Here is a 27,606-nt window from a genome sequence, read left to right as displayed (position 1 = left end):
AAATATAAATGCTATAGCTAAAACTTTAAATTTTAGCTAAAATTTGGATTTGATAAGCCAATGCTAAGGCCAGCGGGAGTCCAACGGGGCTGTAGCATGATCCTTCCTATAATAAATAAAGACGTTAAATTCTAGGCAAGTAACTGATTAATTAATATAAAAAAAATGGTTGAGCCACCGAGAAGTAGTCCAATATATATATATTTTTATTTGTTTTTGTTTTTTAATTTAGCGATTAAAAAATATTTGTCAATAATATTATAAATTTTATTTTTAATTTTTTAAGAATATATTAAAAAAAATATAGATAGAATTCACTATTAAAAATATCTATTTTATATACATGATATGACATCGTGTAGACCATATATTTCTCTAAGTAAATGTTGAAAATAATTAACTAAAAGTAACTATATAATGAATATATAATATGTACTGTTATAATAATTTCTCTCTAATATTATTCTAAAAAAATATATGAAAAATGGAGGCAAATGGCCTTAAGAATTCCTCGGGGCACTACTCTACTATAAAATATAAATGCATGTCCACTTGGCTATAAAAACAAAAAGGGAATGTGGGGCTCTTCATTCAAAGAACTTGAGATAGAGCTCCGAACGCAGAGCCCGCGCATCGGATATTCGGTATTCGTATTTCGTAGTTCTGAACAGGAAATTATTGATTATACATCTAAAACGAATCGCGTATGTTCTAGTTAATCTACCCAGCAGCCACCACGAGCTTGAGGATACTGAAGTTTTAATACTCTGCTCGAGTCTAGCTATCCTACTCCCAATTCTCATCTTCCTCTCCTTCGATCTTCAAACCCTACTTAATACTCTTCTTATACTTTATTATTATTATTATTATTCAAATGAAATAATTAATTATTATTGGAAATCGTCATCGTGATTCGTTTGCTTCCGGAAAAGTCTGACTTCTGTAATCGTCATCGTGTATAATTTGTTTGAAGAAAGGATCCCTATTTTGTAGTCAAGACAGGCTGCCGGATATCTGAAGCCCAATCAAGGTTGGTTTTTTTATTTGTAAAATAATTATAATATATAAGATATAATATATATTATTATCTATTCTTGAAAACTTTGTGTAATAATATATTGTGGGCTGGTCAAACAACAGGATGGTCCCTCTCTCTAATTTGTTCCATAATAACGTCTTGATTGTGGCTGCTCGTCCTCCTCCTCCTCCGGTACCCGATTTCTCCGTATATTCCTCGTTTAACCAACCCCCATTATTCTCCTCTTCTAAATTCAGTACTTGTCCTCTTAGTCCTCCTCTGCCGAGCAAGACAACAGCTTATAAAGTTGGTTGTTGGTCGTCCAGATTTGACACCGGCGGTAGAATCGGGAGATTGGGTTGTGGTGGCGGTTGTGGAAGCGTGGTAATGGACTCGTCTCCTCGCAAAATTCTCAAGACGTCCCATCACCTGCGTCACGTTGAATCGATGAAAATTCTGCCGTCCGGAGCCGGAAACATTTCTCGTTTGAACGCTGTCATTTTGGGCGAATCCCTCGCTTCTGAAGAGAATGATCTTGTCTTTCCCAGTGAAAAATTCTCTGGACAGGCACTCGTTTCTTCCCCCGAGAAGGTACCCCGCTTACTCTCTTTCTTTCTCCCTACATTATTCATTATCTTCTTTTTCCTCTGATCTAGTCTCCTTTTTTTCCCCTTCTGTTAACATTCAGCTGTATTATATATATATATATATATATATATATATATGCATTCATTTCTTTTTATGTTGTCAGTATTTGGAGATGTATAAAAGATCGATCGAGGACCCTGCTGGATTTTGGTCCGATATCGCATCATCTGAATTCTATTGGAAAGAGAAATGGGGCCAACAAGTCTTCTCTGAGAACCTCGACGTCAGGAAAGGCAATATCAAAATTGAGGTCTTATTTTACTTTGCGATTTATTCTTCCCTTCTCTTTTAATAGTTTCTAGCTTTATGCCAGTCTTTGATCTGTCATTTTCTTTCAGTGGTTCAAGGGCGGTGTCACCAACATATGCTACAATTGCTTGGATAAAAATGTTGAAGCTGGACTTGGGGACAAAATTGCCCTTTACTGGGAAGGAAACGAACCTGGTTGTGATGGCACTTTAACATACACCCAGCTTCTCCAAAAAGTTTGTCAGGTCAATCTTTAAAATCCCTTATACGCTCGCACAAACCCTCCCGCACTCGCATATATAAACCCCAAGGAAAAAGTAAACGAGGGAGAGAGCACTGAACATATATATAAAATAATAATATATGTCTTTAGTCTCTGATTGGCGTAATTGCTAAAGAAGTTTGGTATATAAATTATATCTCATTTCTTCCGCAGCTTGCAAACTACTTGAAAGATATTGGTGTCAAAAAGGGTGATGCCGTCGTGATTTATTTGCCAATGTTCATGGAACTTCCCATTGCAATGCTCGCATGTGCTCGCATTGGTGCTGTTCACTCGGTACTAAATAACATCACGGCTTCCACTTCAAACTTCACCTTTTCCTTTTTCTAATTTGATAACATTTTTCTCAATTTTGTGCATAAAAAAATCTCTGACAACTGTTTATTCTTCAGGTTGTATTTGCTGGATTTTCTGCAGAATCTCTTGCCCAGAGAATCGTGGACTGCAAACCAAAGGTTGTGATTACTTGCAATGCTGTCAAAAGGGGCTCGAAGGTTATCCACCTCAAAGATATAGTTGATGCTGCCCTCATTGAAGCAGCTCGAAATAATGTCTCTGTAGGTGGGAAAATAATTGCTTTGTGATTTTAACACAAAGTTGGTTAATCTTCAGGAACATGCATCTGAATAAAAAGGGTCATACACATTGTTAATCAAGATTTGTGTCTCAATTGAATCACTTGATTGGCATAAATTAACCTGAGCTCCCACACGATATGGAGCTACTATTCCTTTCCACATGTTATTTTTTCCCCATAATTCTTAAATTCAGTAATATGTTGAGTTTGTTTGATCTTTATAAGTTGTGACCATGGAATTTTATAAAAATGGAATACCATGTGATACAAGGACAACATATGGCAAAGGTTTATTATTGCCCGGGTTCAGTGGTGAAGCTAGAAATTTGGCTTTGGGGGGCCAAGTACAATTTTTTTTTTTTATCAAACTTGATGATTGGTCGTATTAAGATTAAGATTTTCAATTTGAATAAAAGGAGAAAATCACATCATAATTCATGTTTATGGATTTATTTTTGTGGAGGAGAAAATAAACCTATTGAAGAGACTTCGGGGAGGGTATAGGAATAAGAAGTGCTAAGGTGAAAAAAAGACACCTTTTTAACCTTGGAAAAAATATAAGATTTTTGAGTATTAAAAGAAAAATCTTTACACGCAAATATTCATGATTTAGAAGCCAAAATTTTGGGTTTTTAAAACTCATATCTTCAAATTTTAAAAATTTGTAGGTGTGAATTTTGAGTTTTTTAAAGTGTATATTTATATATTTTTTCTCTTGTAGATTTTGGAGGCAAAATTTTTAAAAGTACAGACAAACTTTCTTTCATATTTTTGTGGAGACTTGAGAATATAGATGGAATTAGAAAAGAATTTTCATATTTTTGAGAAACTTCAAGAGGTTTTTCAAATTTCTGGTAGAGTAAAAAATATTTTTCAATTTTTATTTGGAGCCAAATGATTTTTTTTGTTTAATTTTGTTTGGAGGCCGGGGGGCCATGGCCCCTCTGGTCTCCATTCAGTTCCGCATTCCCTGGTTGAGGTAAGTTAAAGTAGCTATTTTAGCCACGGCTTTGGGTTTGGATTGCTCTTAAAGACTGAAACCCACCTGGGATGCCAGAATTGCTTCCCTGTTTATTGAAACTTCTCTACCAGGATCTCTCAATCTGCTTTTCTCCATGAGGACATATGTGTTTCCTTGTTATGGCAGATGTGAGCTTAACCTATGAAAACCATTCCGCAATGAACAGAGAAAGTACTAATTGGAAAGACGGAAGAGATATATGGTGGCAGGTTGGTTTTCACAACTCTTCTTGAATACAATTTTTCATCAAGTATGTGACTCACAATGTTTATGCTGTATTCCCTATCTTGTATCATTGCATTTGTGATATGCCTACAGAGTAGAGAGAATGGTATGTCTAAGTTTATTTTAACTTCATGCCTGCGCTTAATATTAAGAGGTTTCGTATCCAAATTTATACTATGTTTCTCAATAGATGCAGGTAGTTGTGGCATTTGCCTTTTCAATTGATTATGATTGCAAATGTAAGAAATTATTTTGGGTTTGTTGATGATTTGTAATGTTGTTTCAGGATGTTGTTCCTAAATATCCAACTACTTGTGAGGTGGAGTGGGTTGACTCAGAGGATCCACTTTTTCTGCTCTATACTAGTGGGAGCACTGGAAAGCCAAAGGTAGTTATGTTACATGGTTTAATAAAGACATGTCCTTTTCCGGATTGTTTGTTCTAATACAAGTTTGTGAAGGGTGTTCTTCATACAACTGGAGGATATATGGTGTATACTGCAACAACATTCAAGTATGCATTTGACTACAAACCATCTGATGTCTACTGGTATCCTTGAAATCTGCTCATCCTTTGTATCTCTAACAAGTCCCTCACTTGGAAGATCTGTATAGTTCTAATATTTGCTTTGTCTCAACATATGTTTGCGATTTCAGGTGTACAGCTGACTGTGGTTGGATTACTGGACACAGCTATGTCACTTATGGACCACTTCTAAATGGCGCATCTGTTGTTTTGTATGAAGGGGTATGAAATGACCTTCAAGATTGTGAAACAGATTAAGAATTTAGAAAGTACATGAAATGGATGCATATAAATCAACCTTTGCTTTCAGTATGGGCCAGGAACTTGGGAATTTAACAACTTGGCACATAAATCAAATGTGTTTGGCATCTAAACTTAAGTTCTGTGTTATTTGATCTCTTAATATATTTTTTCCCTGATATGGCATCTACGGATCTGTGAATTGATGTAATTTTTTAGGACACTTTGGCTCATTATGCAACACTATTTTATGAGACTTAAGGTACCATTTGGATAGTGGGTTGAGATGAGATGACTTGAGATAAAAGTTAAAAGTTGAAAGTTGAATAAAATATTGTTAGAATATTATTTTTTAATATTATTATTGTTTTGAGATTTGAAAAAGTTGAATTGTTTATTATATTTTGTGTGAAAATTTGAAAAATTTGTAATGATGAGATGGGATGAAACACTTTCACTATCCAAACGGGGCCTAAGTGTCACACATCGCGAATAACACAGTTCGATTTGAGACTCAGACACCAATAGTTTGTATTGGTGAGTGGAAGATACCTAAGAGCCTTATGAGCTATAGGCTTGATAGTCTAACACCATGTTTTGATGGGCTATGCTTTGGGTGCATTCATGATGTTATTTTGGCTTGTGTAAGACACCTTGATGAGGTTGAAGTGCAAAATTTTAAACGGAACCATATAATGAAAAAAATCTCAATATTTATATATATATATATTATCTTCGACTATTTAGTATAAGAGTCCACACATCGTGAAATACTAGGAGAGGTCATACATAATATCAGTTTTGTAATTTAATAGCAAATTGTCTGTATTACCTGCAGGTTCCTAATTATCCTGATTCTGGCCGCTGTTGGGACATTGTTGACAAATACAAGGTCACAATATTCTACACCGCGCCCACGTTGGTGCGGTCCCTCATGCGTGATGGTGATGAAGTAAGCTATATTTCTCACCTTACACAAAATCTAGTTGAAAATGGGCTACAGCTCAGAATGCCTTTTCCCGGTTACATGTTGCTTCAAAATTATCCTTTGTCATTTTGCTTTATCTACGTTCAAAGTTTCTGATGTAATAGAGAAGCAGAAACATGCTCAAAAGACTGAACAAAATCTAGCCTGCTAGATACCCTCGTCATAATTTTGGATGAATTTGAGGGTCATTTTATGTCTTTTTTAGATGTTGCCGCTTTTACTTCCATTAAGTTCTTTAATTTCAGGAGTCAGGGTCATATGTTAATTTTAAGAATTTCTGTCATTTGCTGTGGCATTGGCCCAAGAGTCAATTCTGAGTCTGATTTTTGTAATTAATTTTTTAATATACATCTTTAATGATTGATAGCTTACTAGCAGTCAAACTTCCTCTTTCTACATTCTTTCACATTAAGAATCCTAAATTTCTTGGAAGCAAGTTTTATAGCCTTTTAGTAAGTGTATGTAATCTGTCAGTCTTATTGAGTAATCAGGAAAGAATGATGACAGCTATAGTAAGGTTCATATTTCTTTGTAAAATGATTCACGGTACATAATTTTTCTCCCAATAACCTTTTTAGACATTTTTTAGGCTTTATTTTGCACTTGTTTATATTTTGGATTTAGATGTGGTGAAATGAACAATTGAATCATCCTCCCTCCTTTCCAACTTAAATGTCTTGCTTTTCTTTTGGGATGTACCGAAATACATCTCCAGTTTCTAAAAGTGAAAACTAATAAATCTTCAATTTCTTACATTACATTTACCTTTCTTTTTTAAAGAAAAGTAGATTGTGATTAATCGTGCCGCCTCTAGTACAAATTTAGAGCATCCTCATTGGCTTGGCCAAATCTATCTTCAAAATTTAGCCAATATCACACTTTTTTACATTTGCTTATTCCATTTAAATTCAATCCCCACATTGGATTATTCATTCACTCTCTATATAATAATAAAATATTATTAATTTAATAATTTTTTTATTTAATTTATTTTTATCACATTTTGTAGCTCTACCAATTAAATGTTAATAATAATTATATTCTAATTAAATTAATATTAAAATAATCATATTTTCAAAAGTCATTTAATGCTAATAACAAAAAATATTTGATTAAACTCATCTAAAATCCTATCTAAATTTCTTAATTACAAACCAAATAATATTTTTGCTTGGAGTGAGAAATTAGCATTTTAATGTTTGGTGAATTAATTATAGTTCTTTATCTTTGGCCAACCACTGTAGCAAAAATCTAAATTATTTTAGATTTGCCCAATTCAATGTGGGATGTTTTTTACATCAATGCAAATTTTAGCCAACCTTCTCATTTGGCCAAGCCAATGAAGATGCTCTTAAACATAGTTTAGGAAGATTTACCTTTTTATGAGTAGTCATGCTTGATTTAAATTGACAGAGGGAGGATAATTTTAAATATAATTATATATGGTAAATGTTAGTTATAATACCTCGAAACTCCTTGCTGTAGAGAGAGAGAGAGAGAGAGAGAGAGAGAGAGAGAGAGTCACAAGTTCTGGTGCTGTTAAAATTTTATAACTCAAGTAGTAATGTGAACCATTTCAATTTTGCAGTATGTTACCCGGTACTCAAGGAAATCCTTGCGGGTTCTTGGAAGCGTGGGCGAGCCTATTAATCCAAGTGCATGGAGGTCATCAGCACTGTCTTATTTTTATGATTCCAAAATACTTTTCTTAGTACAAAAACAATTAAAAGACTTTCCACTCTCTCAGGTGGTTTTTCAATGTAGTTGGAGATTCAAGGTGCCCTATATCTGACACATGGTGGCAAACTGAAACTGGTGGCTTCATGGTATTTTAGATTCCTTTCTTTTAAGTCTTATTTTGTGGCAGGCATTGAGCATTTTTTCTGGCAGTAATATCTGTTGATATGGGCGAGCTAATGTTGCCATCCTTTGTGTTTAAAATGTATTTTGTTTTCACCTGGCAGATTACTCCATTGCCTGGTGCTTGGCCTCAGAAGCCTGGTTCTGCTACTTTTCCTTTCTTTGGGGTTCAGGTTTTTCATGCAAAACTTATATATGGATGCTATCATCTAACATATAAGTTTACTCTTTTTTCTTTTTTTTTTTATTAATTTTTGCTTTTCCATCATTGTCTCGTTGGTTGGAATTTCAGCCTGTCATAGTAGATGAGAAGGGTGTTGAGATTGAAGGTGAGTGCAATGGGTACCTATGTGTGAAAAGCTCATGGCCAGGGGCGTTCCGTACACTTTATGGTGATCATGAAAGATACGAGACAACATACTTCAAGCCATTCCCTGGCTATTATTTCAGTGGTGATGGCTGCAGCAGGTAAGTTATTACGATCACTTATTTGTCATTTTATCAGTGTCTGCATGATAAAATGTTCCGTTTTGAGGATCTTGATCTATTATCTTGGTTTGGGTCAATCTGTAAAGGAAGGCATAAGACATGCAAATAAGTTGAGATGATCATGTTAAGCTATCTACATATTTGTTTCAGGGACAACTGATAAAAAAAAAAAACATATATGTTTCAGGGACAAGGATGGATACCACTGGCTTACTGGAAGAGTTGATGATGTTATCAATGTTAGGTATCTTTTGGATTTGATAAGTTTTCCTCTTGAATCCCCTTCATATTTTGGAGAAGCATGTGAAATTTTTGTGTCATATATGCACATGCGGGATTATAATTAATTGATTTTGACACATTTTCAGTCAAATATGCATCTTTTGATCCCAAATATCGAGCTTTCTGTTGTTAGGAAGAAAACCATGCTAGCTCTTTAAACTGCCTGTCTGATAGTTTGAAAACACGTGCAGTGGACATCGCATTGGCACAGCAGAAGTGGAATCTGCTCTAGTCTCTCATCCCCAATGTGCAGAAGCTGCTGTGGTCGGTGTGGAGCATGAGGTATGCCTCTGTGCTTGAGTGTGTTGGTGGTCGTAGGTTTGAGAGAGAGAGGAAGAGAGGCAGCTTGATTGGTGCATTTCACAACTTAAATGTTGGTTACAGGTGCAGATGCTAGTACCAAGTATATCTGAACCAATTACTATCCTTGTTGCTGTAGGTTAAAGGACAGGGTATTTATGCATTTGTGACTCTAGTGGATGGCGTTGATTACAGCGAGGAACTCCGGAAAAGCCTCATACTCGCAGTCCGGAGCCAGGTCTGTATCTAGCCCAATGAACTTTGTTTCGTATGATGTAAAAGTTTTCAAACACACTTACCTAATTGGTGCAATCATCCCTATATGGTGTTACCGAATTTTGGAAAATCCCTTTTGGTTTACCTGGCTGAATTCTCTCAATGCCTAGATCTAATGAAAGAACACGGCTATTTGTTTACAAAGCATAATGCCTCTACTTATTTTTCATCAAAAACTGGTAGTTCATACCTTACTGTGGTAAAATATTGAAGCTCATGCCTGTTAAAAAAAAATATTGAAGCTCTTTCCTGGCCAGGTTATCATCTATTGACTGGGACTTTATGCTTCCAATACTTTCACCCCATTTCATGGTTACTGGTCAAAGTCATGTCTCCAATAATTAGTATTAGTTACCGGATGTATTACCCTGCCCAAAATAGTTACTTGGTACTGAGTTCTTAGCAAGACAATCAACTGTGATGATCATTGATTAAACCTGAGTTATGACAGCCACCTAAGAGAGGGCTTGCATTCTGATGTTTAATACCTGTTCAATTTTTCAGATAGGAGCCTTTGCTGCACCTGACAAAATCCATTGGGCACCTGGCCTTCCAAAAACGAGGAGCGGAAAAATAATGAGGAGGATCCTGAGAAAAATTGCTGCCAGGCAGTTAGATGAGCTTGGAGACACTAGCACGCTTGCAGATCCAAATGTGGTGGAACAGCTAATTGAACTTGCTGATCGCTAAAGTTCCTCAACTGCATTATGCGAGGTACTTCCATCAGCACAATATTCAGTCCCGTTATAGGCTCGCACTAATAATAGCTAATTTGAGCAATAGAAGAAAGAATTCCATAACTTCTTGGGAACATGTGGGACACTAATTTATCAGTGCTATTTACTGGGTTGGATTATTGGGTACTTCTGTTTTTATTGACATGGATGCACACCGTTCTTGCTTGTCTTCTCTTCCTTTTTTTGGTAAATAGGGTTGTATTCGAGTCAAATTTGGATGAGTCGATGATGTTTGAGTTAAGCTTGAATATTCCAAAATAAGAGTTGAGTTCAGGCTCATACAAGAGTTGGGGACTCGAAAATTCAGCTTGAGCTTGAATTGATTTGTTGAAAATTCAGCCCCAACTCAGCTCAAAGCTCTAGTTGTAATTGAGTTTGAGTTATTAACCAAGCTTGAGGCTTCGTTTGGAAGTTGAGTTCATCTCAACTCATCATTACAACTTTTTCAAATCCCAATATAAAATATAATAAACAATTTAACTTTTTCAAATCCTAAAATAATAATAATAATAATAATAAACAATAATATTCTAACAATATTTTATCATCTCAACTCAACTCAACTCACTTCAACATCCAAACCCACCCTGACTCAACTTGACTCGAGTTTTTTTTTTTTAATTTCTTGTCTTCTCATTTTAGAAAATAAATAAAAATCTTTATATCATATGTAAATGAGATAATAAATATAAATTAAATAAATTATACTAATACAATATACAATTTGTATTTATTTTTTATTAATAACTTTTATAAATTTCCCATATTTTAATGTACGAGTTTTTCACATGTACTGATATTCCATATCTAATATATTGTATGCATATAATATTAACATGTAGATAACATATTTTCATTAATATCTGTGTATTACAATTTTTAACTTGTATCACAATTTATACAAATTGTATTGTTTAATAATCGATTATTATTTTATGCTTATGACCAATCTTATTTAATTAAAAATTTGAATGCAAGCCGAATTCAAATTACCCGACGAGTAGTCAATTTATAGATTAAATACTTGAAAGCAAACGAGTTATCAATTCTTGCATATTGCCGAAAAATCACTTCACCTCCCTAAGGGTCCTCTTAACCCTCGTTCTGCGTCTCCAAAATGTTTTTGGAGTGACCGATGTTAGGCGTTCACGGCCGAAGACCTTTGTGATACAAAGTTGAAAGCTTGCAAGCTACACTGGTATTGCAATTCGTACAAAAAAGGATCAAAGGTTCTTGCTGAGGCCATAACGTTTAGCGAAAGGAAGGCCCACAAATGTTTACAGCCGGAGCTTTATATCTTGTTGGCACAAAACACATTATTGGCGGCAGTTCAATGAACTTGTGACCTTTACAGCACAGACCAAGATGTTGTGACGCGAGTAGCAAGCACGGGATCTATAATGTCACTTGTGAAGTGAGACTCGAGACATCAATTTTTCAATGCTTGAAGTTAAGAACATCTGGGATCATCAGGATCTCCTACTTTCTCCTATGCAAATGTACTAGGAATCTGTTACTTTCAGCTTTTGTATCTAATGGAACTGTTCCAAGTTTCAACCAAACTGGCGCACGATTTAATAATACCCAAATTGTGTACAACAATTGCAATTCAAGACTTCACTTAAGACCAAAGTTCCATTTTGCTTTCCCTTCAAAACAAGAGGGAATATGATGAAAACAAAATTGTCTACACTTCTGATTTTTCCCCCATTTTCGTATCAGTCGAGTTATATGCAGCATCGGCTGAAGACGTATCAATATCGTTCAGACCCAATTCCTCGTTCTGCTCCCACGACCTCTCATACTCCTCAACTGGAGACAAGCCATTAAATAACATCATACCAGGGGAAAGAAAAAACCAAAAAATATGTATAGTGCAATAGAGGATTGGATAAAAAATCTAACGCATAACTAGAAGGAATACATCTATTGTCTATAAGTTAACAGAGGAGGCAAAAAAGGCCCCTAGGCCCTAGTTCCACACCCTACCCCACTGCCACCCTTAAATTAGGGCAGTGTAAACTTAATCCACGAGGCCTATGTATACTAAAATATATTGGAGAAGACAAAGGAAAAACAAGTACAAACTACAAAAGACAGGACCAGTAGGACCAAAAATGAACAAGGCTACTACTACTCAACAATCGGCTCGAATTCAAGCTGGTTAAACTTAAATCTGGCTTGCTTCAATAACAAAATTAGCCATTAGTGAAAAATAAGTATAACACTTGCTCGACTCGGATAATGTTCGTGATTGAGCTAGTATCCTGCATGAGTCGACTTGTTAGCTCGTTCGTATATATCACCACATCTTATATATTGATAATATAAAAAATACATCTTATCATATATGTATACAGTTTATTAAAAAAACAAAGCACATACAAAAATATACAGTAGTTTGATCAGAAACCAAAACTTACATGCCAACTGCAGGTCATCTTTTATATCTTCCGTCACTGGTGCAACAAAAGAATTTGCTAAAGCATCATCTAGTATTAAGGTCCAAGGCTCTTCCAAACTCAGAAGCTGCAAAATAGTAGAGGGTTGCATTCGTGAGACAATAAGGTCAAAACAGAGTTGCCACCATTCATCAAAGATTCAAAAGCCAAGCCAACAATTAACGAGCACATTAAAAACAAAGGGTTGTGATGTGCCTTACTTTGAATCATGTGCGTGGTTATTTATCAGAGAATTTCAAAAACTTCCAAGACTACATGATTATTTCCTAAATGGAATTGATTGCCCAATCAATGTTCTGGTACCTTGTTTAGCTTCGCCTTGAATTCTTGCCACTTGTTCCTTTTAGATTCATCAAGACTATCTCCAAAAGTAAATCCATGCACTCTCTCAAGACCTGCACATGCAAATAATAAACGTTAAAATAGAATATCCACCAAAATAAAAGAAAATGCATAACAAAATCGAACGACAAATCAAGCAAGATGGAGGACCAAACATTTATCTATTTAAAGACATTACACAAAATTTTTTACAAGTAAAGAATATACAATCGAGTTTTCAAATATCAATGTTTTCACTTATAGCACTAGGATATTTGAATAATTTCAGCATAAATCCCTTTTTTGTTATAGGCATGCAAAATGAGTGCCGCAGCTGCAACTTTTCAGCACGCCAAGGCATTCTAAGGATGCCTTACATCGAAGCACACCTTAGGGTGTGCCTGAAGAACAATTGCATAAGTTTTTATCTCAAGAACATAAGTGCAATAGCATTTAAATTTGAAAATCAAAACATAATTATAAATCATAAACAATGTTGGTTTGAATGAAAACAGGGTAATGGGACAACTATCTAGGTCAAATCTTATATACTTTTAAATAAAATAAATCTACATATATATATTTTTTATAATTAATAAGAGATAAATCTACATATTTTTTCTACATTTTAATTGATTTGACGAGGAAGGAGAACACAATTGGCAAATTCAGCATATAACTAGAAAGTACAGAGTGATAAAGGAAACAAGATTAAATTTTTACTCACTTTCACTAATTTTTGTAATTAAGCCTTCAACGGTTGTAACAACTCCCCCCAGAGTGCCACTAGCCAGCTCCAAGTCAAGCTCTGGGATCTTCACACCTGCTGTATCTGACTGATACAATGCAGTCAATTTTGTCAGACAATGTTTGTAGCCTCATACAAGAGTGTCAGGAAGAATAACTACTACGTTAATCCGCACATCTCATACCAGGTACTACAGATAAGAGATGTGAGGAACAGTGCAATTCAACAAAATATAATGGAAAACCTTTATTATGTCACGGCTTAGATCATTGACATTATTCACAGTAACAGAAATTCTCTTCCCTTTTTCAGGAATTCGCCCACCAGGCTTCAACTGCACAACCCTTTTTTCGGTAAGTAAAAGTGCAAGAGTATCATAAAAGCAGGAAAAGAGAAAAGAGAGTGTTAGCAAATTACTACAAACCTCAGAACTACGGTAACCGCAAGCATCACAAATGGAAGCCATGACGATTACTTCTTGGAAGTATGGAATGTCTGTTTATTGTTAAGCCCAAAAAAATTATATCCAATCCTGATATAATTGAACAAAGAAAAAATGTTTAAATTGTCAATTTGAAGTGATACTGAACCACAAGCATGATTTGTTAGAGCCTCCACACATGAGTTCTCTCACAGATTTTTCCATCTTTGAGCATGCCAGTTATCCCTACTGATCTGTCCTTGAGTTGGCACTAACATTCTAGTCTTGGACTTCAATATTAAATATAGATTCCTTATTTTGCCTTTTTGCATAGAATCTAACATCCTGGTCCTCTTTTCTAGCCTATTAATATCAATGAATGGTTGTTTCAGCTTTCCAAATGATAACAGGCATTGGATTTATGTAAAAGAATTAGCCATGAAACTCAAAGGAAGTCAAATGAAAGAGGATACGGGTCACGAACATCCGTGTCTCACACCTGGAGGCACAACCTCCACAGGTTGATGGGAAAGTCATAACCTGTCAAACAAAAGCAGGAAAGGATGCTGAGATATATGTGCCAAAGTTTGATCTACTGAAACCCCAGTAATGGCCTTACCTCTTCTGGTGCAGAATACTTAAACATAGTTTCCACAATCTCTGCACTATTAGAGTGAGCAATGGCCCTATGAGCAGCTGTTGCTCCAACCGATCCATGTGGCTCTCTTCTTACTTCATCTGAAGCACCACCCATTTCCTCTGCTGATGCTCCATCACGGTGATCTTCCAAGTGTAAAGGGTCAACAAGATAACCCAGAGATGCTTGCTGCTCTGGAGTGCGCTCGTAGAACCTGATAATCAATGATGGGTCCGTGGATGGAGCAAACCTGTTCATAGGATAATTTTTTAGAGCAGTAAATCTGTTCGTAGATTACTAATCCTCATTAACCTAAAACAAGAGAAGCTTCAAAATATATGAACAGGGAAAAGAAACCAAGACCCAGGTTTGTGCCAAGTGTGCAAGTTCCTTACGGTCTTTCGTCCAAAGAAAAATCACACGCACAAAAAAAAAAAAAAAAATCTTCATTTTTTTTCTTTTTTGCAGTGTGGTGACAACCCTAAAACAAGATGCATAAAAACATTGAAGGAAAACCAGTGCAGAAAAATAAAGTTTCCCTATCATGTAAGAGCAAGTCAAGTTTCGCAATCTACCCTAGTGCACTCAGGTTGCACCCCTAGCATCTTTAATATGTCATATGTTTACTTATCGAAGAAAAAGTAAAGTTTCTCAATCGCATAAGGTTATGCCTTACGGGTTCTCAATGAAGCTGTTTCCAGCAGGATCATCCAGGATGAAGGTGAAGGGTGAATCTCCAGTTGCACAAGCTTTAAGTTTTAACAAAAACTTGTCTATTGCTTCAGCAGTCTGAGGATTTACTTTCTGGATAACCCGGAAGATAGGATTAAGTTAGTGGGAGGGATATGACATCTATCACATATCAAGTATCTCAGAATTAATATGCACCTTGCGATCTTCTTGAAGGGCCTGCAACTCATCTGCAGCTCGTAGTAATATCCCCTCCACCTAGAATAATTACACCAGATGTAGGTAGTTTAAAGGAGATTAGGGGGAAAGAAAACCCTTGAATATTCGTTAGAAGTAGAAAAAGTATCAGAAGTAGTGCCTTTGTGTCAACAGTGTTAGTAATGAAAATCAGAAAGCACATCCTTTAAAAATTTTTTATTTTTCCCTCCAATCAAAACACCAACTGTGAATACTAAAACTTCACTGGAGAACAAATAAAAAGAAGTATTTGACTTTAAACAACCTCACCTTAAAGGTTTTCTTTTATAAGCTTGCTTACATATATCTTATAAAAAAGGCAATGAAGCTACACTTATCAAAAAAAAAAAAAAGGCAATGAAGCTGCCTCACAGAAATAATAATTGACTTCAAAAAATCAATGATATAGGAACATATCTAAGAGAGTTACATATGTGCAGCAACAGAAAGGCCACGCTATGAATCGAGCTATTCATAAGAAAGGGAAACACAGAGCCAGCAGAAGATATTCATAAACAAACTATAGCAACGTACAAACCTAATAAAGGGGAATTAAACAAAATAAAAGAGTTTAGTGAAGATACTGTTGACAGAGATCCACGCTGAGCTTCGGGAGGAATCTCAAAATCCAATTCAGGAATCTGCACAAACAAAGAATGAGAGATCAAATTTAGAAATGCTACTCTAATCTCCAATTCAGGAATCTGAATAATAACAGGAAATTCTACTGTAATCTCCGAATCTAGAAGATCCTAAGTTTAAGTACATAGATAAAATTTACTGCACACATATCTCAATATGGCATAAGAATGCTAACAAAAGTGTACCATGAAAATGAAAATTCCAGTACAACTTAATTTGTACAGAGAAAATGAAATTATGATATATTAAAGTACCTTAATAGTTGCAGACTCAGACTTCACTACCTGACGGTTAAGCATCTGTATCAAAGAAACACATCAGTTTGACTTATTCATATGGGAGGTAACCATCTCTTCAAATTTAAGGGAAGAAAACTGTGGCATTAGTGAAGAAGAAGGGGAAAAGTAGAACTCGGACATTTAGGTGTCGTTTGGATTCGAAGATGAGTTGAAATGAGTTGAGATGGATTGTGAATAGTAGTGAGATGAGTTGAGATGAATTGAAATGGGCTGTGAATACAAACAAGGCTGGGCACAACAGAGTCGAAGAAAACAAGGTTCTATCTCAGTAGGGAAAAAAAGAAAGAAAAACAACTTGATGCATGTTATGCAAAAAACAAATGTTAAAGGTTTACCATTCCATTCACTAAGAAAAAGACTGCAACATTCAGAAAGAATGGGCAAAAGTAATAAGCATGGGTAAACAAGATGTTTATGATCAAAGCTTCAACAAAATGCTTGGCACTTATCATTCTCGATTCACCAGAGAGTATATGTAGTGCCAAGCAAATCAAATAAGGATGCAATGTTGAGAGGCAAAGACCGTATGTCCTAAAATATCTCTTGAAACAAATGAATCAATGAATACGCATGACTTGAAAATAGACGCAATATAAACTGAAGGAGGATGCTTGATAATCATTTTATTCCAATTGGCACAACCTTTGGGTCACCAGACGGAACCTCCAAATGATAGCAACATCCTCGGGGTAGAATCTCACCAGCAAACTGAACTTCATTGTTCCTTTGAAATAAACAAGGATAGGTGACAAACAAAACCTCTCAAAAAAAAAAAAAGATCCCTTGAAATAAGAATATATTGAATTGAGTACTGTATGAACTAAAATTCCCACAACCTAAAATTGATTAAAAATTTGGCATACCTCTCACCACAATGTGGACATTCAAAGGCTGACAACAAGATCTGCAGGGAGGTAATGTTAACCAGCTAAAGCTTGACAAACAGCACAAGAATAACAAAGCATGTAAATGGGGCGACAAGGGACGCACCTTTCGAAAATGTGGAATTAAAGTCAACAAGAATCTTGTTATCCCCTGATCAAAGTATAGAATTTTGCGTCAGAACAATTGACAAGATTGGCATCTAACATTGATGAAACCAATTAAACTTGGGGTAACAAACAATAATAAAAGAGTTGAGCGAATAACAGCAGGCTCAGGCTTCTTCCAGTCAAAATCGAGTTACACATCAAACCTTCCTATTTACATGTAGATAGATTATAGAAGTCCTTCCATGACTCATTCAGCTGCTTACTCATTGTACTCAATTGATTCCAACTTATACAATTCGACACCAAGTCAAGTAACTTCGTTTATTTGTAATCAAAATTCTCCCCGAAGTTTCAGCAACTATATGTACTTCCGTGATAAAATGAAAGTTTTTTTCACAAGTGATAAAATACAAATCGATGTAAGTACTGGGACTACGTGAACGAACGTAAAAATAAATTCACCGACAAAAAAAAAAACATAGACATAGAGAGAGAGAATGGGGGGGTGTGAAAAAGTACGTTTTCGCCGCAACGCATACAGAGGCTTTCGACTTGGTAAAGAGGGGCACCGTTATCGTTGGCGGAAACAGCTTCGACAACGGACCTCACATCAACAATTTGCTCTTTGTTTCTGTTAGCTTCCATCTCTGCTCTCTCCATCTGCCTCTTTGCATGTGTCTCTAATGAATCTCTACCACAGTGCGGCCGCAGAAGAACTTAGAAAGCATACGAAGCGGCGAAGCGAATACGGGGTAGAAGAAAGGCCCAGAAATTTCGAGAAAAATAACAGTGAAATGGGCTTTCTCAATTAAAAAACTGACGTAATCTGTACCGTTCGTAATATATATTTAGAAATATATTTAGAAAAGAGTAACGTTAGATATAAATTTTAAATAGTTAAATTTTTTATAAAAAAATAAATTTTAATAATAATAAATAATTTTTTTATATTTTTGTAAAATGAGATTTACCTTTTTTTAAATATTTGTATGAAATTTATCTATTTAAAATTTGTATAAATTATCTCTTTTAAATTTGATTAAAATATTTCTCTTTAATAATTTAAAATTATTTTATTTACTTACAAACAATAGCATTATTTACCCTATATTAAAAAGTGACAATAAATCAATGATTAAAAATGTATTTATTTATCACTTTCACCCAGTTTTTACAAGGAAGGATTGAGAAAGATCAAAAGCTTGAAAAAGATTATTCCACAGCAAAATCTTTTACGTAACTCTTACAAAAATAAAATTTAAAGAGAGAAGAAACCCCAGTCAAATTTCAAAAATACTAACTATAAAAATTATAATGTTGATGATCAATGTATGTCGGGAAATCTCTCCAAGATAGAGCCCTTCAGACTCACGCATGTAAAATAAATTCCGATCTCATACACCGTACTCTCAAAAATTTTCTTATACAAAACTAGTTAAATTGCTAACTTTTTACCAAGGAGTGTGACTCCAAAAAATTGTTACCTTGAATTTTGAAGAGAGTAATACTCTAAGACCAATACCTTCACAACTTGAACTATCCCCTTGGGTATCAATGTATATTACTTGTGTGGAAATTTGTGTATCACATCGTAGGAGTTATATTGGGACAGTCCATAATGAGTTCCTTCTCTTTCACCTTTGGATAAGAGAAAATTGTTATTTTTTCCAAAATTAAATATACATATTAGGAGAATTAACTTGTACGAAAATAAAACATGTCAAATACAAAGGTGTAAAATCCCTCCGAAAAACAATAAAAAGAAATACCAAACATATAGAAGCTACATTAAGAGTTTTGTAATTTTAGTTTTCATGGCAGACAACTCAGCCATCCCCTTATCAAGTACAGTCAGTAACAACTGAAAAGCTAGCTGCAGAATCAAAATTGGAATGCATTATTTACATCAAAACAAACTGAAATCTAATATTTACATGCTCATATGCAATGGCTTCCATGGAGAAAATGGTGGCCAGTACGATGTTTCCACTCTAGAAAAGCCAATACTTTTTTCTGGCTACCCTGGTTGGAACATCTGTAAATAGATCCAGTGAAAGAATCAGACTTGTTTGTGACATAAATGTCAGGTTGAGTGAGGAAGAAAAAGAAATTGTAAAGCAGCAATGCTAGTAGACCATGTTCGAGTTCATCACCTCCACTTGCGTATAATGAATTATAATGCACTTCACTCCAAAAGCTCAGCCACAGCTCTAGAAACAAGAAGGGACAGCCAAAATCGAAATCAAATGAAATAGGAACCTTAATACACAAGAAGTGAGAAAGAAGAAAACTTTTATAAGCATCAAACATAATAACAGGTATCTAATCATACTGCATGCATGACGAAAATTAAGAATGATTTAAAATCCCAAACAAACTTTTCAATGTAAAACCACAAGGTATAATGGAATGCTTACCTTAAAAAAATATTTGTTACTGAACTGCTTTGTTTTGTGAGCAATAATGACTATTGGTCAATTTTTTTTTATATATGTATAAGTAATAGGAAATTTTATTAAAAAACACAAGCTGGCATAGTTTGAGTATACATGACGTATAACGACTATTAGTGATGACCTTCCCTGGAAATGGAAGCATGGCAAAACAGGGCAAGACCAAACTTCTAAAGAATAGCTCACAAGCCAAGTTAGTTTAAACCTGGCTCAATGATTATTTAGAGACAGACCGACTTTGGAAGAATGCAAAGACTAAGGTAATGTCTGGGCAACAACTTCAGGTTGGGGTAATTCTGTAGTTTATTTAGAGGGCACTTTGATATGTGGAGAAAAGTCCTACTTCAAAGTCATGACAAGTAAATTAATTACAAAAGGACTCATTCAGCCTTCAAACATCGCAGTGGTAATGTAAATAATGCACGCACAAACAAATGTGGCTGAAATAAACATCGGGAGTTCAATATATATATAATTATACATATTTTACCTCTGGTGGGATTCTTGTCTTTGGGAAGGATCTCAATATAGCAAGTGTCCCGAAATGAAGTGACTAAACAAATTTTGGCTCCAAACTAGAGAAATGCCATGATAAGTTAGAAACCATTCCTCACAGATATTAATGAATATCAGGAAGTGGAAAGGAATAAAACCACTAGGAAAACACTTAAATGTGTGAAAATAAAGACGTAAAGTGATAAAATAATAGAACGTGAAGATGAGTTTACACATTTTGTTCCTAATAACTGTAGGCAACAGATTCATCTTAACCTCACTAATCTAATGCAAGAGAGCATGTCTTGGGGGGGGGGGCAATTGAGATTGCCAACCAAAATCAGGAGGATTTGAGAGGAAATGAGTAACAAAAAGGATTGATAAAGATTGAACTTACTCGGTCTGCAGCTGCTTGTAGAGTAACATGATCTCCCCACTCACCTGATCTGGAAACGAGTATTTAGACACTAAATTAGTATTCACTCACAAGTGATGACAACATGCTCTCTGATTTTTTAAGAGAATCAACAGGAATCACTGCAGATGTCTTACTTTTTCATCTTCTTTAGGTAGCTTCGGTACGGCATTGGAACATAACCTTCATATAATTTTCTGAAATGCTTGAACTTGAATGAAAGGAGGGGGTTATGTCAGAATTTAGTTCTCTCCAATACTGTTCATAGTAATATGATAGACATTCATATTTAAGCTAAGCATTCAGTATATCATATTCCAACCCTAAACAAAAAATTTTAGTTAGTATTTATATTAAAGCGGGTCAATTCGGTTGGTATGGATTGGTCCGACCTATAAATTCAACCTCCTTTGGAGTTATATAACCCAGCTGACCCAGGTGGAACCCGCCCAATTCTGGTTGGGTTTGATCTGAGTCAATCAGCTAGGTTGGAAGGTCAGGTAAAATGGTCATGCTCATCCTTTGCAGGCTGCTTGAAAGCTCCTGCATCAGTCTCCCTATATTTTAACTTTGCAAACCTGAGGATGATTGTACCATATCGAAACACTGACAAAATGCCAGGTCAACATCACCCACCTCAGAAAATTTTCCCCAAGGAATTCTGACCATCCAACAAATCTTAACTAATTAAGTTTATTATCTAAAGAAGTATATGCATTATTAGTGCATTTGGATCACCAATACCTGCTTAATGACCTGCTTTCTTACGTGCTTGTGATAGTCCGGATTGCGAAATAACTGATCCGCTAAAGCTCGAAACTGTCCAATTATTTAAAATAATATTTCACTTAGTATATCAAGATTAAAAAAAAAATTAACTAACAAAGAAACAGGCAAGAAATAAGTTGACAGAAACAGAAATTAACAGTGACTCGGTGAACCTGGCAATTACCATCACCCTCCATTTGCAGTCCAGCTAACCCATATGTGACCAACCTATGAAAAAAAATTCATTATTATGAAGCAAAGACAAACCACATACATGCCAGTTCACATTTCCTTTTAGAAGTCCAGACAATTAATTAGTAATGTCAAAACTTCAACAATCGTGCCAGTTCACATTTCCTTTTGCCAGCATTTACACTCAATAACCACAAAAAAATCACAGCAAAAGTGTTGATTCGGAGAACGTTAATGGAAAGATAACCAAAGGAAAATGCACCCTCAAGGTTCTACATCCCTAGATTGCAAGGCACTAGGTCCAGAAGTGAAGCAAGATGCGAAGATGCAATAATAGTTGATAGTACCTTTTTAAAAGTTAATAATACATTCATATTCGATCATCAATCTACAGTACAAGAACTTCACCCTGTCAATTGCTTATTGCGGAGAATTAAATAGCACTACTTGATCATATTCCTCAACACTGCTTGTTCAGGTTTATGACAAGATAGAGTCACAGATTAAAATGATAAGAGAGAACCATGGAACTAAAATCATTCAATAAGAATATATAATTGGGTAAGGTAAGGGCTACCAGAGTAAATTTTATTGTTAAGCCATAAGTTTGTTTAACAGGGTGCTAGCATCTAGTACCTATCATTTCAGTTGAGTAATTGCTTGATAGCGTAGACAGCCAGTGTCTCATTGAACTTTCCTCAGCCAGTGGCTCAAGAGTCTTTAGGCTTTATCTAGTGGCTCCCTAGAATCACCTTATTTGTTCAAAGAAAAAGGAAGGAAAGGTACAACTAAAGCACAGATATAGTGTAAAAGAGATCTCGCCAAAGATTGCAAACTGAAGTGCACAGAATCTGAAAAACCCAGAAAAAGAAGATGACAGGCTGCCATCATCTGACATTTAATGGAGAAGCGACCTCAGAAACAACCTTAGCAAGCACCAAGCTTGCTTTCAACACACTCGGTAATTATTAAGTAATTGGTAAACGGATAAAATCAGTTAACCTCACAATGCACACTACACATTGAAATTTAAAAAAAAAAAAAGACCAGGAAAAATCTCACATAGTTGTGGAAATTAACTATTATCTCTTGGCAAGTACAATTAATGAACTAACAAAATACCAAATAAGGAATCACATATAGATCTCATCATAGAGTCAGACCTTTCAGACAGCCGCTCATGGTCTAAGGTTGCATGATTTACATCAGGAATCTCCCCATTAACCCGAGGAGTATGCTGCCAACACAGTCCAACAAGTACTTAGTTAGCCAGGTAATATCACAGAGGCTTAATTTACATGGCATACATTCTTCTAAACAGTTTTAAATTGAGAAGGCATCTGCAAAGAGTTATCATTAAGGATTTAGATTGAATAAGTGAATCAACTATATGCTCAAAAACACTGACAAAAAGAATAGAAATCAAAGTTCCTCTGCTCTAGAAGGAGTTATAAGAAAGTACAGTCTATAGTGAGAAGCATACAGGGATAGAATCCAAATGGGAGAGCCTCTTCCCAAGCCTGCCATCAACTTTTGATTGCTCTTCTTCCGCTAAGATGCTTGCAATGGTTTGGTCATCCTCTGTATCTTGGACGCTGCTATTCAGACTAGAGCTTGAGCTTACACTTGCATTGCTGTGGCTTTCATTCATACTACCTCGACTGAAACAGATAGGTAATACTGCCCTAAAAAACATGTCAAAACAAAAATAAACATGATGAACTAACTTGATGTATAGAGTACCCCCAAAGATGTACTTACATGCATAAGACAAAAGGCTATCAAGAAACCATATGTGCATGGACACAAAAAAAAATCAATCATAGGAATTATAACAACCATTGCACGCATATATAAATACACATACGCTTATCAGAACATATTAGGAATACTCATTTGCTAAAACCAATGAAAGTTACAGAAGAAAACATGGATATCTAAAATTAATACTTTTTCTTCGCCGTGAATTTTCTATTCTGGTTGCTGAGAATACATATGAGAGAACTGAAAACTGAAAAGAGACATCCAGTACAAGAACTTTACTTTTTCACCGATCGTTATAAATTCTTCCACTGAGGCTCAAACTAGAGTTTTATCATCATTCACTTGTCGCTTTCTCAGAGACCAAACTAAACATAAACCACGAAGAAGAGTAATTGGACAGAGAAGAACAAACTTGGAGTCAACCAAAGAACCCCAAACAATACATATATATATATATATATATATATATTAATAAGGAAATAGAGATTGTATCCGTAAGGAAATCAAAGAATAGCAATAGCAATATATCCTTTGAAAGCTGTCCCTTCAGCTATGCATTTTAGAATCATGTAACTTAGTTTAGTTGCGTTTCCAAACACTCAGACATCCATCACAAAAATAGAAGACCGAGATTCAGTTCTTTTCTTTGATTCCTGAGCAATCAAACACAGGTGTAACAAACTTCCAAGTATTGGGATTGGAATTAATGTACAATATCATAAAATACGATCGATAAACAAAACTTATTGAGTTACCCAGATGATGCGAAACGGAGAGGAAGAACCCAAACAAAGAAGGCGTCGAAGCTTTGTTTTTTTTTTCCCAAGCCTTGGATGGTCTCTCTTCCCTCCAACGATAAATTCACCCACCTATAACCACGGAGCAATGATAAATAGATAATATATTTCACAACATATCTTATAATACATATTTTAAAGCGAAGATATTTTTACAGGATGTTATTTTTATAAAATATTTTATTAAATTACCTTTTATTTTAAGATATATTTCGTAACCACGAGGGACTTCATCAAACCATGTTCGTGTGGACAATGAAAACAAGTTTTTTTTTTTTTTTTTTTATTGGATATGCATTCACTATTCTTTACTTTCACTTCTCATAATTATAATTTTTTTTAAAAATGATAATTACAGTCGTGAGTATATAAATATTACACAATTATTTTAAAAAAATAAATAAATACGAAATTCATATAAAAAAATTAATTTTTTAATAATAAATCTCACTTTTTTTAAAAATAATTATATAATATTTACGTACTTTACGATTGTATGTCATATTATTCTAATTTTTATCTATAATTTTTAGTGTGAGATGATTTTTATAAGATGTAGAGATATTTTTTTTAAAGGATATAAAGTTTAGAGTATTCAATAATGGATGGGAATAATTTTTCTTTTTAAGTGGACCGTTTTTCATGCCAGATAAGGAAAAATCGTCTTTCTTACCGGATATTGGCAAATTGCGGTCAGTGAAATCATTTCTCATTTTTTATTAAAAATCATTAGATAACTCTTTGTCAGAGCATTGCTAATAATGTAGTCAAATATAAAAATAAAATTACATATTTTATTTTTTTTCTTTATCATTAAAGAAAGACTCTTATATTAGATTATTTATCTTTTAGTCAAAATAATAATAAAATATTATTTTATATTATTATTTTTTTTTTAAATTAATTTTTTGTATATTTTGCAATTAAAATCCACTAAATAAGATCTACAACAACATTTACATGAAGAAACCCAATATATATAATTATAACCTATATTGTCTTAAAATTGAACAACAATTAAATTTATATACACCAATTTAATCAACTTAAAATGATAACGCTGCCAACACCAATTTCATCAACTTAAAATTGAACATCAATTAATTCAGAAAGTTATCTCAAATTACATGAACATCAATTAATTGTAGAGAAAGCTGTCTACGATACAAATTTCATGTACCAAAATCAATGTCGTTCCATTACATTACATGAATATATATATATATATATATATATGTGCGTGTATTACAAAAAATTCCATCAATCCATTTAAGCAAGTTATCATTTTTAACCAATGCCATTCCATTACATGAATATATATACCATATAAATTCCATGTATCAAAATCCATTATCATGCAACAAGCAACTACATCATCTACTTGAGAAACCATAGCTCACGCAACCACCAACTCCATCATCGTCCAGCAACTAGCAACCAGCAACCTGTTTCCAGCTTCCAAGCAACAACCAACTAGCAACAATAAAACTCCACCAGCAACCCCACCAAGAAGTCTAGTACAATAAAAAAAAACCAGTCGACCCACAAGCAAGTCAAAAATATTTCACCACACAGTAAAAAATAATTACAAAATCATACACCAGCAAGTCCATTTTTTAATATACAAACATCCATTTTTTACAACCATCTTAAAAGCAAGAGCAATACATATAATTCACAAGCATTAAACATATCTCAAGCATCCAAGCCACCATAAAAGCAAGAAAAAAAATGAAACCTAATTTAGATTAAGCAAAACCAGAGGACAAAGTAATAAAATATCACCATCTTGCTCCTACACGTTTACAAAAATTAGATGACCCATTAAAAAAAAATTGAAACCCTAAATTCATCCCTAAATCATCCCTGAAATCAAAACCCTAATCTAGATTAAGTAAAGCATCCAAATAACAATTACAACAAGCTGAAATCTATGTAATAAAAATCTCCAGGCAAAATAGAGAGAGTGAGAGTGAGAGAGAGAGTTTCATTTATCTTAGCTAGGTTGACAGAGAAAACACCAAGCAAGTGCAGTGGTAGTGGTGATGAATAACGACGTTGACGGAGGAAGTGCAACATCTTCTTGGGAAATCGAAAACATGGAAATCATCACATGATCAAGAGTGTTGGGAGGGAGAAATAGGAAACCTTCACTTAGGGAGAATGAAGAAATAGATAATAGAGGGAGAAAATCATACCTGAACTATCGTGAGATCTGTCGAGAGCCGATGTTGTTTCATCAAGAGCAGTCGAGATAGAGAGAGAGAGAGAGAGAGAGAGAGAGAGAGAGAGTTTCATTTATCCTAGCTAGTTCGATAGAGAAAACACCAAACAAGTGCAGCGGTAGTGATGATGAATAGCAATGTCAATGGAGGAAGTGCAACATCTTCTTGGGAAATCGAAAACATGGAAATCATCACATGATCAAGAGTGTTGGGAGGGAGAAATAGGAAACCTTCACTTAGAGAGAATGAAGAAATAGATAATAGAGGGAGAAAATCATACCTGAACTGTCGCGAGATCTGTTGAAAGTCGATGTTGTTCCATCAAGAGCAGTTGAGAGAGAGAGAGAGAGCTACGAGCACTTTTTTTCTCTAGAGAAAGGCTTCTTCTGAGGGAGAAAAATGAAAGGCTTGAGAGAGGGTGAGAGAAAAAAATAAATCCGTTGCGTCAAGAGAGATCAGAGCGAGTGGGAGGAGAGAAAAAAAAATTTTAAAAAAAAATTTAATGGTGACTAATTCATTTGAAAATATGTCGTAACAATGTTCATAGTAAGGAAAAAAAAAATTTACATTTAGCTAATCCAATATATTAGATTTAATGGTGTAACTAACTAAATATGTGTTTGCATTTACATCTTACCACACCATTATTAATGTCCTTTGATATCTTAGTAGAGGTCAATTATACGTTGGTTTTAGAAAAATAGAAAAAAATGATGTTCAGAAGAAAAATTACAAAAGAAATATATATAAAAAAAAAAAAAAAAACTGATAATATGGCATGGCCTAGTACGATAGATCTCAGTAGTGAAAAATAAAAATAAACTAAAAAAAGTAAAAAAAATTTGAAAAATGCATTTTTTTTCCTAAATAAAAATTTGAAACATAAATGGAATATGAATAGCTTTTTTGCTATTAAACAATCAAAAATAAGAAAAAGTAAAACATAAAAAATAATTCTTTATTATATAAATTAATTTTCTAATTCTTTTATTTTTTTATTTAGTTTGAGAACATTTTCTAAAAATTATTAGTTTATAAATGTTTTTCTAAGAGAACAATTTTTTATCTAAAAAATAATATTTTGAATTTAATAGATATCTTTCCTTTCTTGAGAATCTAAATATTAATTTTTTTATTTAAAGGAGAAAAATGAGATATATTACAATTTATTAGTACTAGTTGGGGGTGATTATCGAAATTGATAGTTTGGGCTCTATTTGTTATTTGTAACTCAAGTGTTGGTAATTTAAGAAGCAATTTTTCTACGTACAGTCGGGAGATACAAATGCCTGGGAGTCGCTGCCACGTTAGTCTACCACTTAAAAAAACA

At 34.4% G+C, this 27,606-nt stretch overlaps 3 protein-coding genes across 7 annotated transcripts; 1 reads left to right on the top strand and 2 right to left on the bottom strand.

The window, feature by feature from the left end:
* The first annotated feature begins 581 nt into the window (after nt 1–581).
* LOC108996314 (acetyl-coenzyme A synthetase, chloroplastic/glyoxysomal) lies at nt 582–10,020 on the top strand. Of its 3 annotated transcripts, none has more exons than XM_018972145.2 (19): nt 582–1,030; nt 1,141–1,609; nt 1,770–1,916; nt 2,005–2,160; nt 2,352–2,474; nt 2,591–2,759; nt 3,923–4,005; nt 4,308–4,409; nt 4,482–4,570; nt 4,678–4,768; nt 5,625–5,738; nt 7,363–7,439; nt 7,522–7,600; nt 7,739–7,807; nt 7,927–8,102; nt 8,311–8,367; nt 8,597–8,687; nt 8,845–8,943; nt 9,486–10,020. In XM_018972145.2, the coding sequence occupies exons 2-19, from the start codon at nt 1,142–1,144 to the stop codon at nt 9,669–9,671; spliced, it is 2,376 nt and encodes a 791-aa protein (XP_018827690.2). In that variant the 5' UTR covers nt 582–1,030; nt 1,141; the 3' UTR covers nt 9,672–10,020. The 3 variants fall into 3 exon arrangements, with proteins under 3 accessions (XP_018827690.2, XP_018827691.2, XP_018827692.2); XM_018972146.2 differs by lacking the exon at nt 582–1,030 and having other exon boundaries at nt 1,129–1,210; nt 1,291–1,609; XM_018972147.2 differs by lacking the exon at nt 582–1,030 and having other exon boundaries at nt 1,196–1,210; nt 1,345–1,609.
* Nucleotides 10,021–11,218: 1,198 nt separating this feature from the next.
* LOC108996350 (zinc finger protein ZPR1-like) lies at nt 11,219–17,985 on the bottom strand. The gene is made up of 16 exons (XM_018972205.2): nt 17,687–17,985; nt 17,166–17,210; nt 17,039–17,079; nt 16,818–16,899; nt 16,131–16,175; nt 15,819–15,875; nt 15,196–15,255; nt 14,984–15,111; nt 14,290–14,557; nt 14,144–14,210; nt 13,674–13,744; nt 13,494–13,583; nt 13,229–13,337; nt 12,484–12,575; nt 12,142–12,247; nt 11,219–11,530 (listed from the first exon to the last, which is right to left on the bottom strand). Exons 1-16 carry the CDS (start codon nt 17,825–17,827, stop codon nt 11,406–11,408), a joined length of 1,527 nt encoding a protein of 508 aa, XP_018827750.2. The 5' UTR covers nt 17,828–17,985; the 3' UTR covers nt 11,219–11,405.
* Nucleotides 17,986–18,892: 907 nt separating this feature from the next.
* On the bottom strand, nt 18,893–24,182 carry LOC108996421 (OVARIAN TUMOR DOMAIN-containing deubiquitinating enzyme 11). 3 transcript variants are annotated; one of them, XM_018972312.2, is made up of 10 exons: nt 24,010–24,182; nt 22,974–23,175; nt 22,654–22,727; nt 21,472–21,526; nt 21,275–21,349; nt 20,668–20,741; nt 20,513–20,561; nt 20,111–20,195; nt 19,321–19,377; nt 18,893–19,202 (listed from the first exon to the last, which is right to left on the bottom strand). In XM_018972312.2, exons 2-10 carry the CDS (start codon nt 23,139–23,141, stop codon nt 19,159–19,161), a joined length of 681 nt encoding a protein of 226 aa, XP_018827857.1. In that variant the 5' UTR covers nt 23,142–23,175; nt 24,010–24,182; the 3' UTR covers nt 18,893–19,158. The 3 variants fall into 3 exon arrangements, with proteins under 3 accessions (XP_018827857.1, XP_018827858.1, XP_018827860.1); XM_018972313.2 differs by having other exon boundaries at nt 22,974–23,170; nt 24,010–24,144; XM_018972315.2 differs by having other exon boundaries at nt 22,974–23,151; nt 24,010–24,142.
* Between the last annotated feature and the right edge of the window lie 3,424 nt (nt 24,183–27,606).

The sequence above is a fragment of the Juglans regia genome, chromosome 1 (genome assembly GCF_001411555.2).
Source record: "Juglans regia cultivar Chandler chromosome 1, Walnut 2.0, whole genome shotgun sequence".
NCBI lineage: Eukaryota > Viridiplantae > Streptophyta > Magnoliopsida > Fagales > Juglandaceae > Juglans > Juglans regia.
Note: the sequence above shows the minus strand (reverse complement) of the source record. Positions and strands in the feature narration are given on the sequence as shown.

Excerpts from the sequence above, each read along its gene's own strand:
- LOC108996421 (XM_018972312.2), bottom strand. The coding sequence starts at position 23,141 with ATGAATGAAAGCCACAGCAATGCAAGTGTAAGCTCAAGCTCTAGTCTG. Across the intron at positions 20,742-21,274 it reads GAAAGCAGGTCATTAAGCAG|TTCAAGCATTTCAGAAAATT; the intron begins GTATTGGTGATC and ends CTTTCATTCAAG. Across the intron at positions 20,196-20,512 it reads TACAAGCAGCTGCAGACCGA|TTTGGAGCCAAAATTTGTTT; the intron begins GTAAGTTCAATC and ends GCATTTCTCTAG.
- LOC108996314 (XM_018972145.2), top strand. The coding sequence starts at position 1,142 with ATGGTCCCTCTCTCTAATTTGTTCCATAATAACGTCTTGATTGTGGCT. Across the intron at positions 7,601-7,738 it reads CTGAAACTGGTGGCTTCATG|ATTACTCCATTGCCTGGTGC; the intron begins GTATTTTAGATT and ends TTCACCTGGCAG. Across the intron at positions 8,688-8,844 it reads TGGTCGGTGTGGAGCATGAG|GTTAAAGGACAGGGTATTTA; the intron begins GTATGCCTCTGT and ends TTGTTGCTGTAG.
- LOC108996350 (XM_018972205.2), bottom strand. The coding sequence starts at position 17,827 with ATGGAGAGAGCAGAGATGGAAGCTAACAGAAACAAAGAGCAAATTGTT. Across the intron at positions 15,112-15,195 it reads CCCTTCAAGAAGATCGCAAG|AAAGTAAATCCTCAGACTGC; the intron begins GTGCATATTAAT and ends CGGGTTATCCAG. Across the intron at positions 14,558-14,983 it reads AACAGCTTCATTGAGAACCC|GTTTGCTCCATCCACGGACC; the intron begins GTAAGGCATAAC and ends TCCTATGAACAG.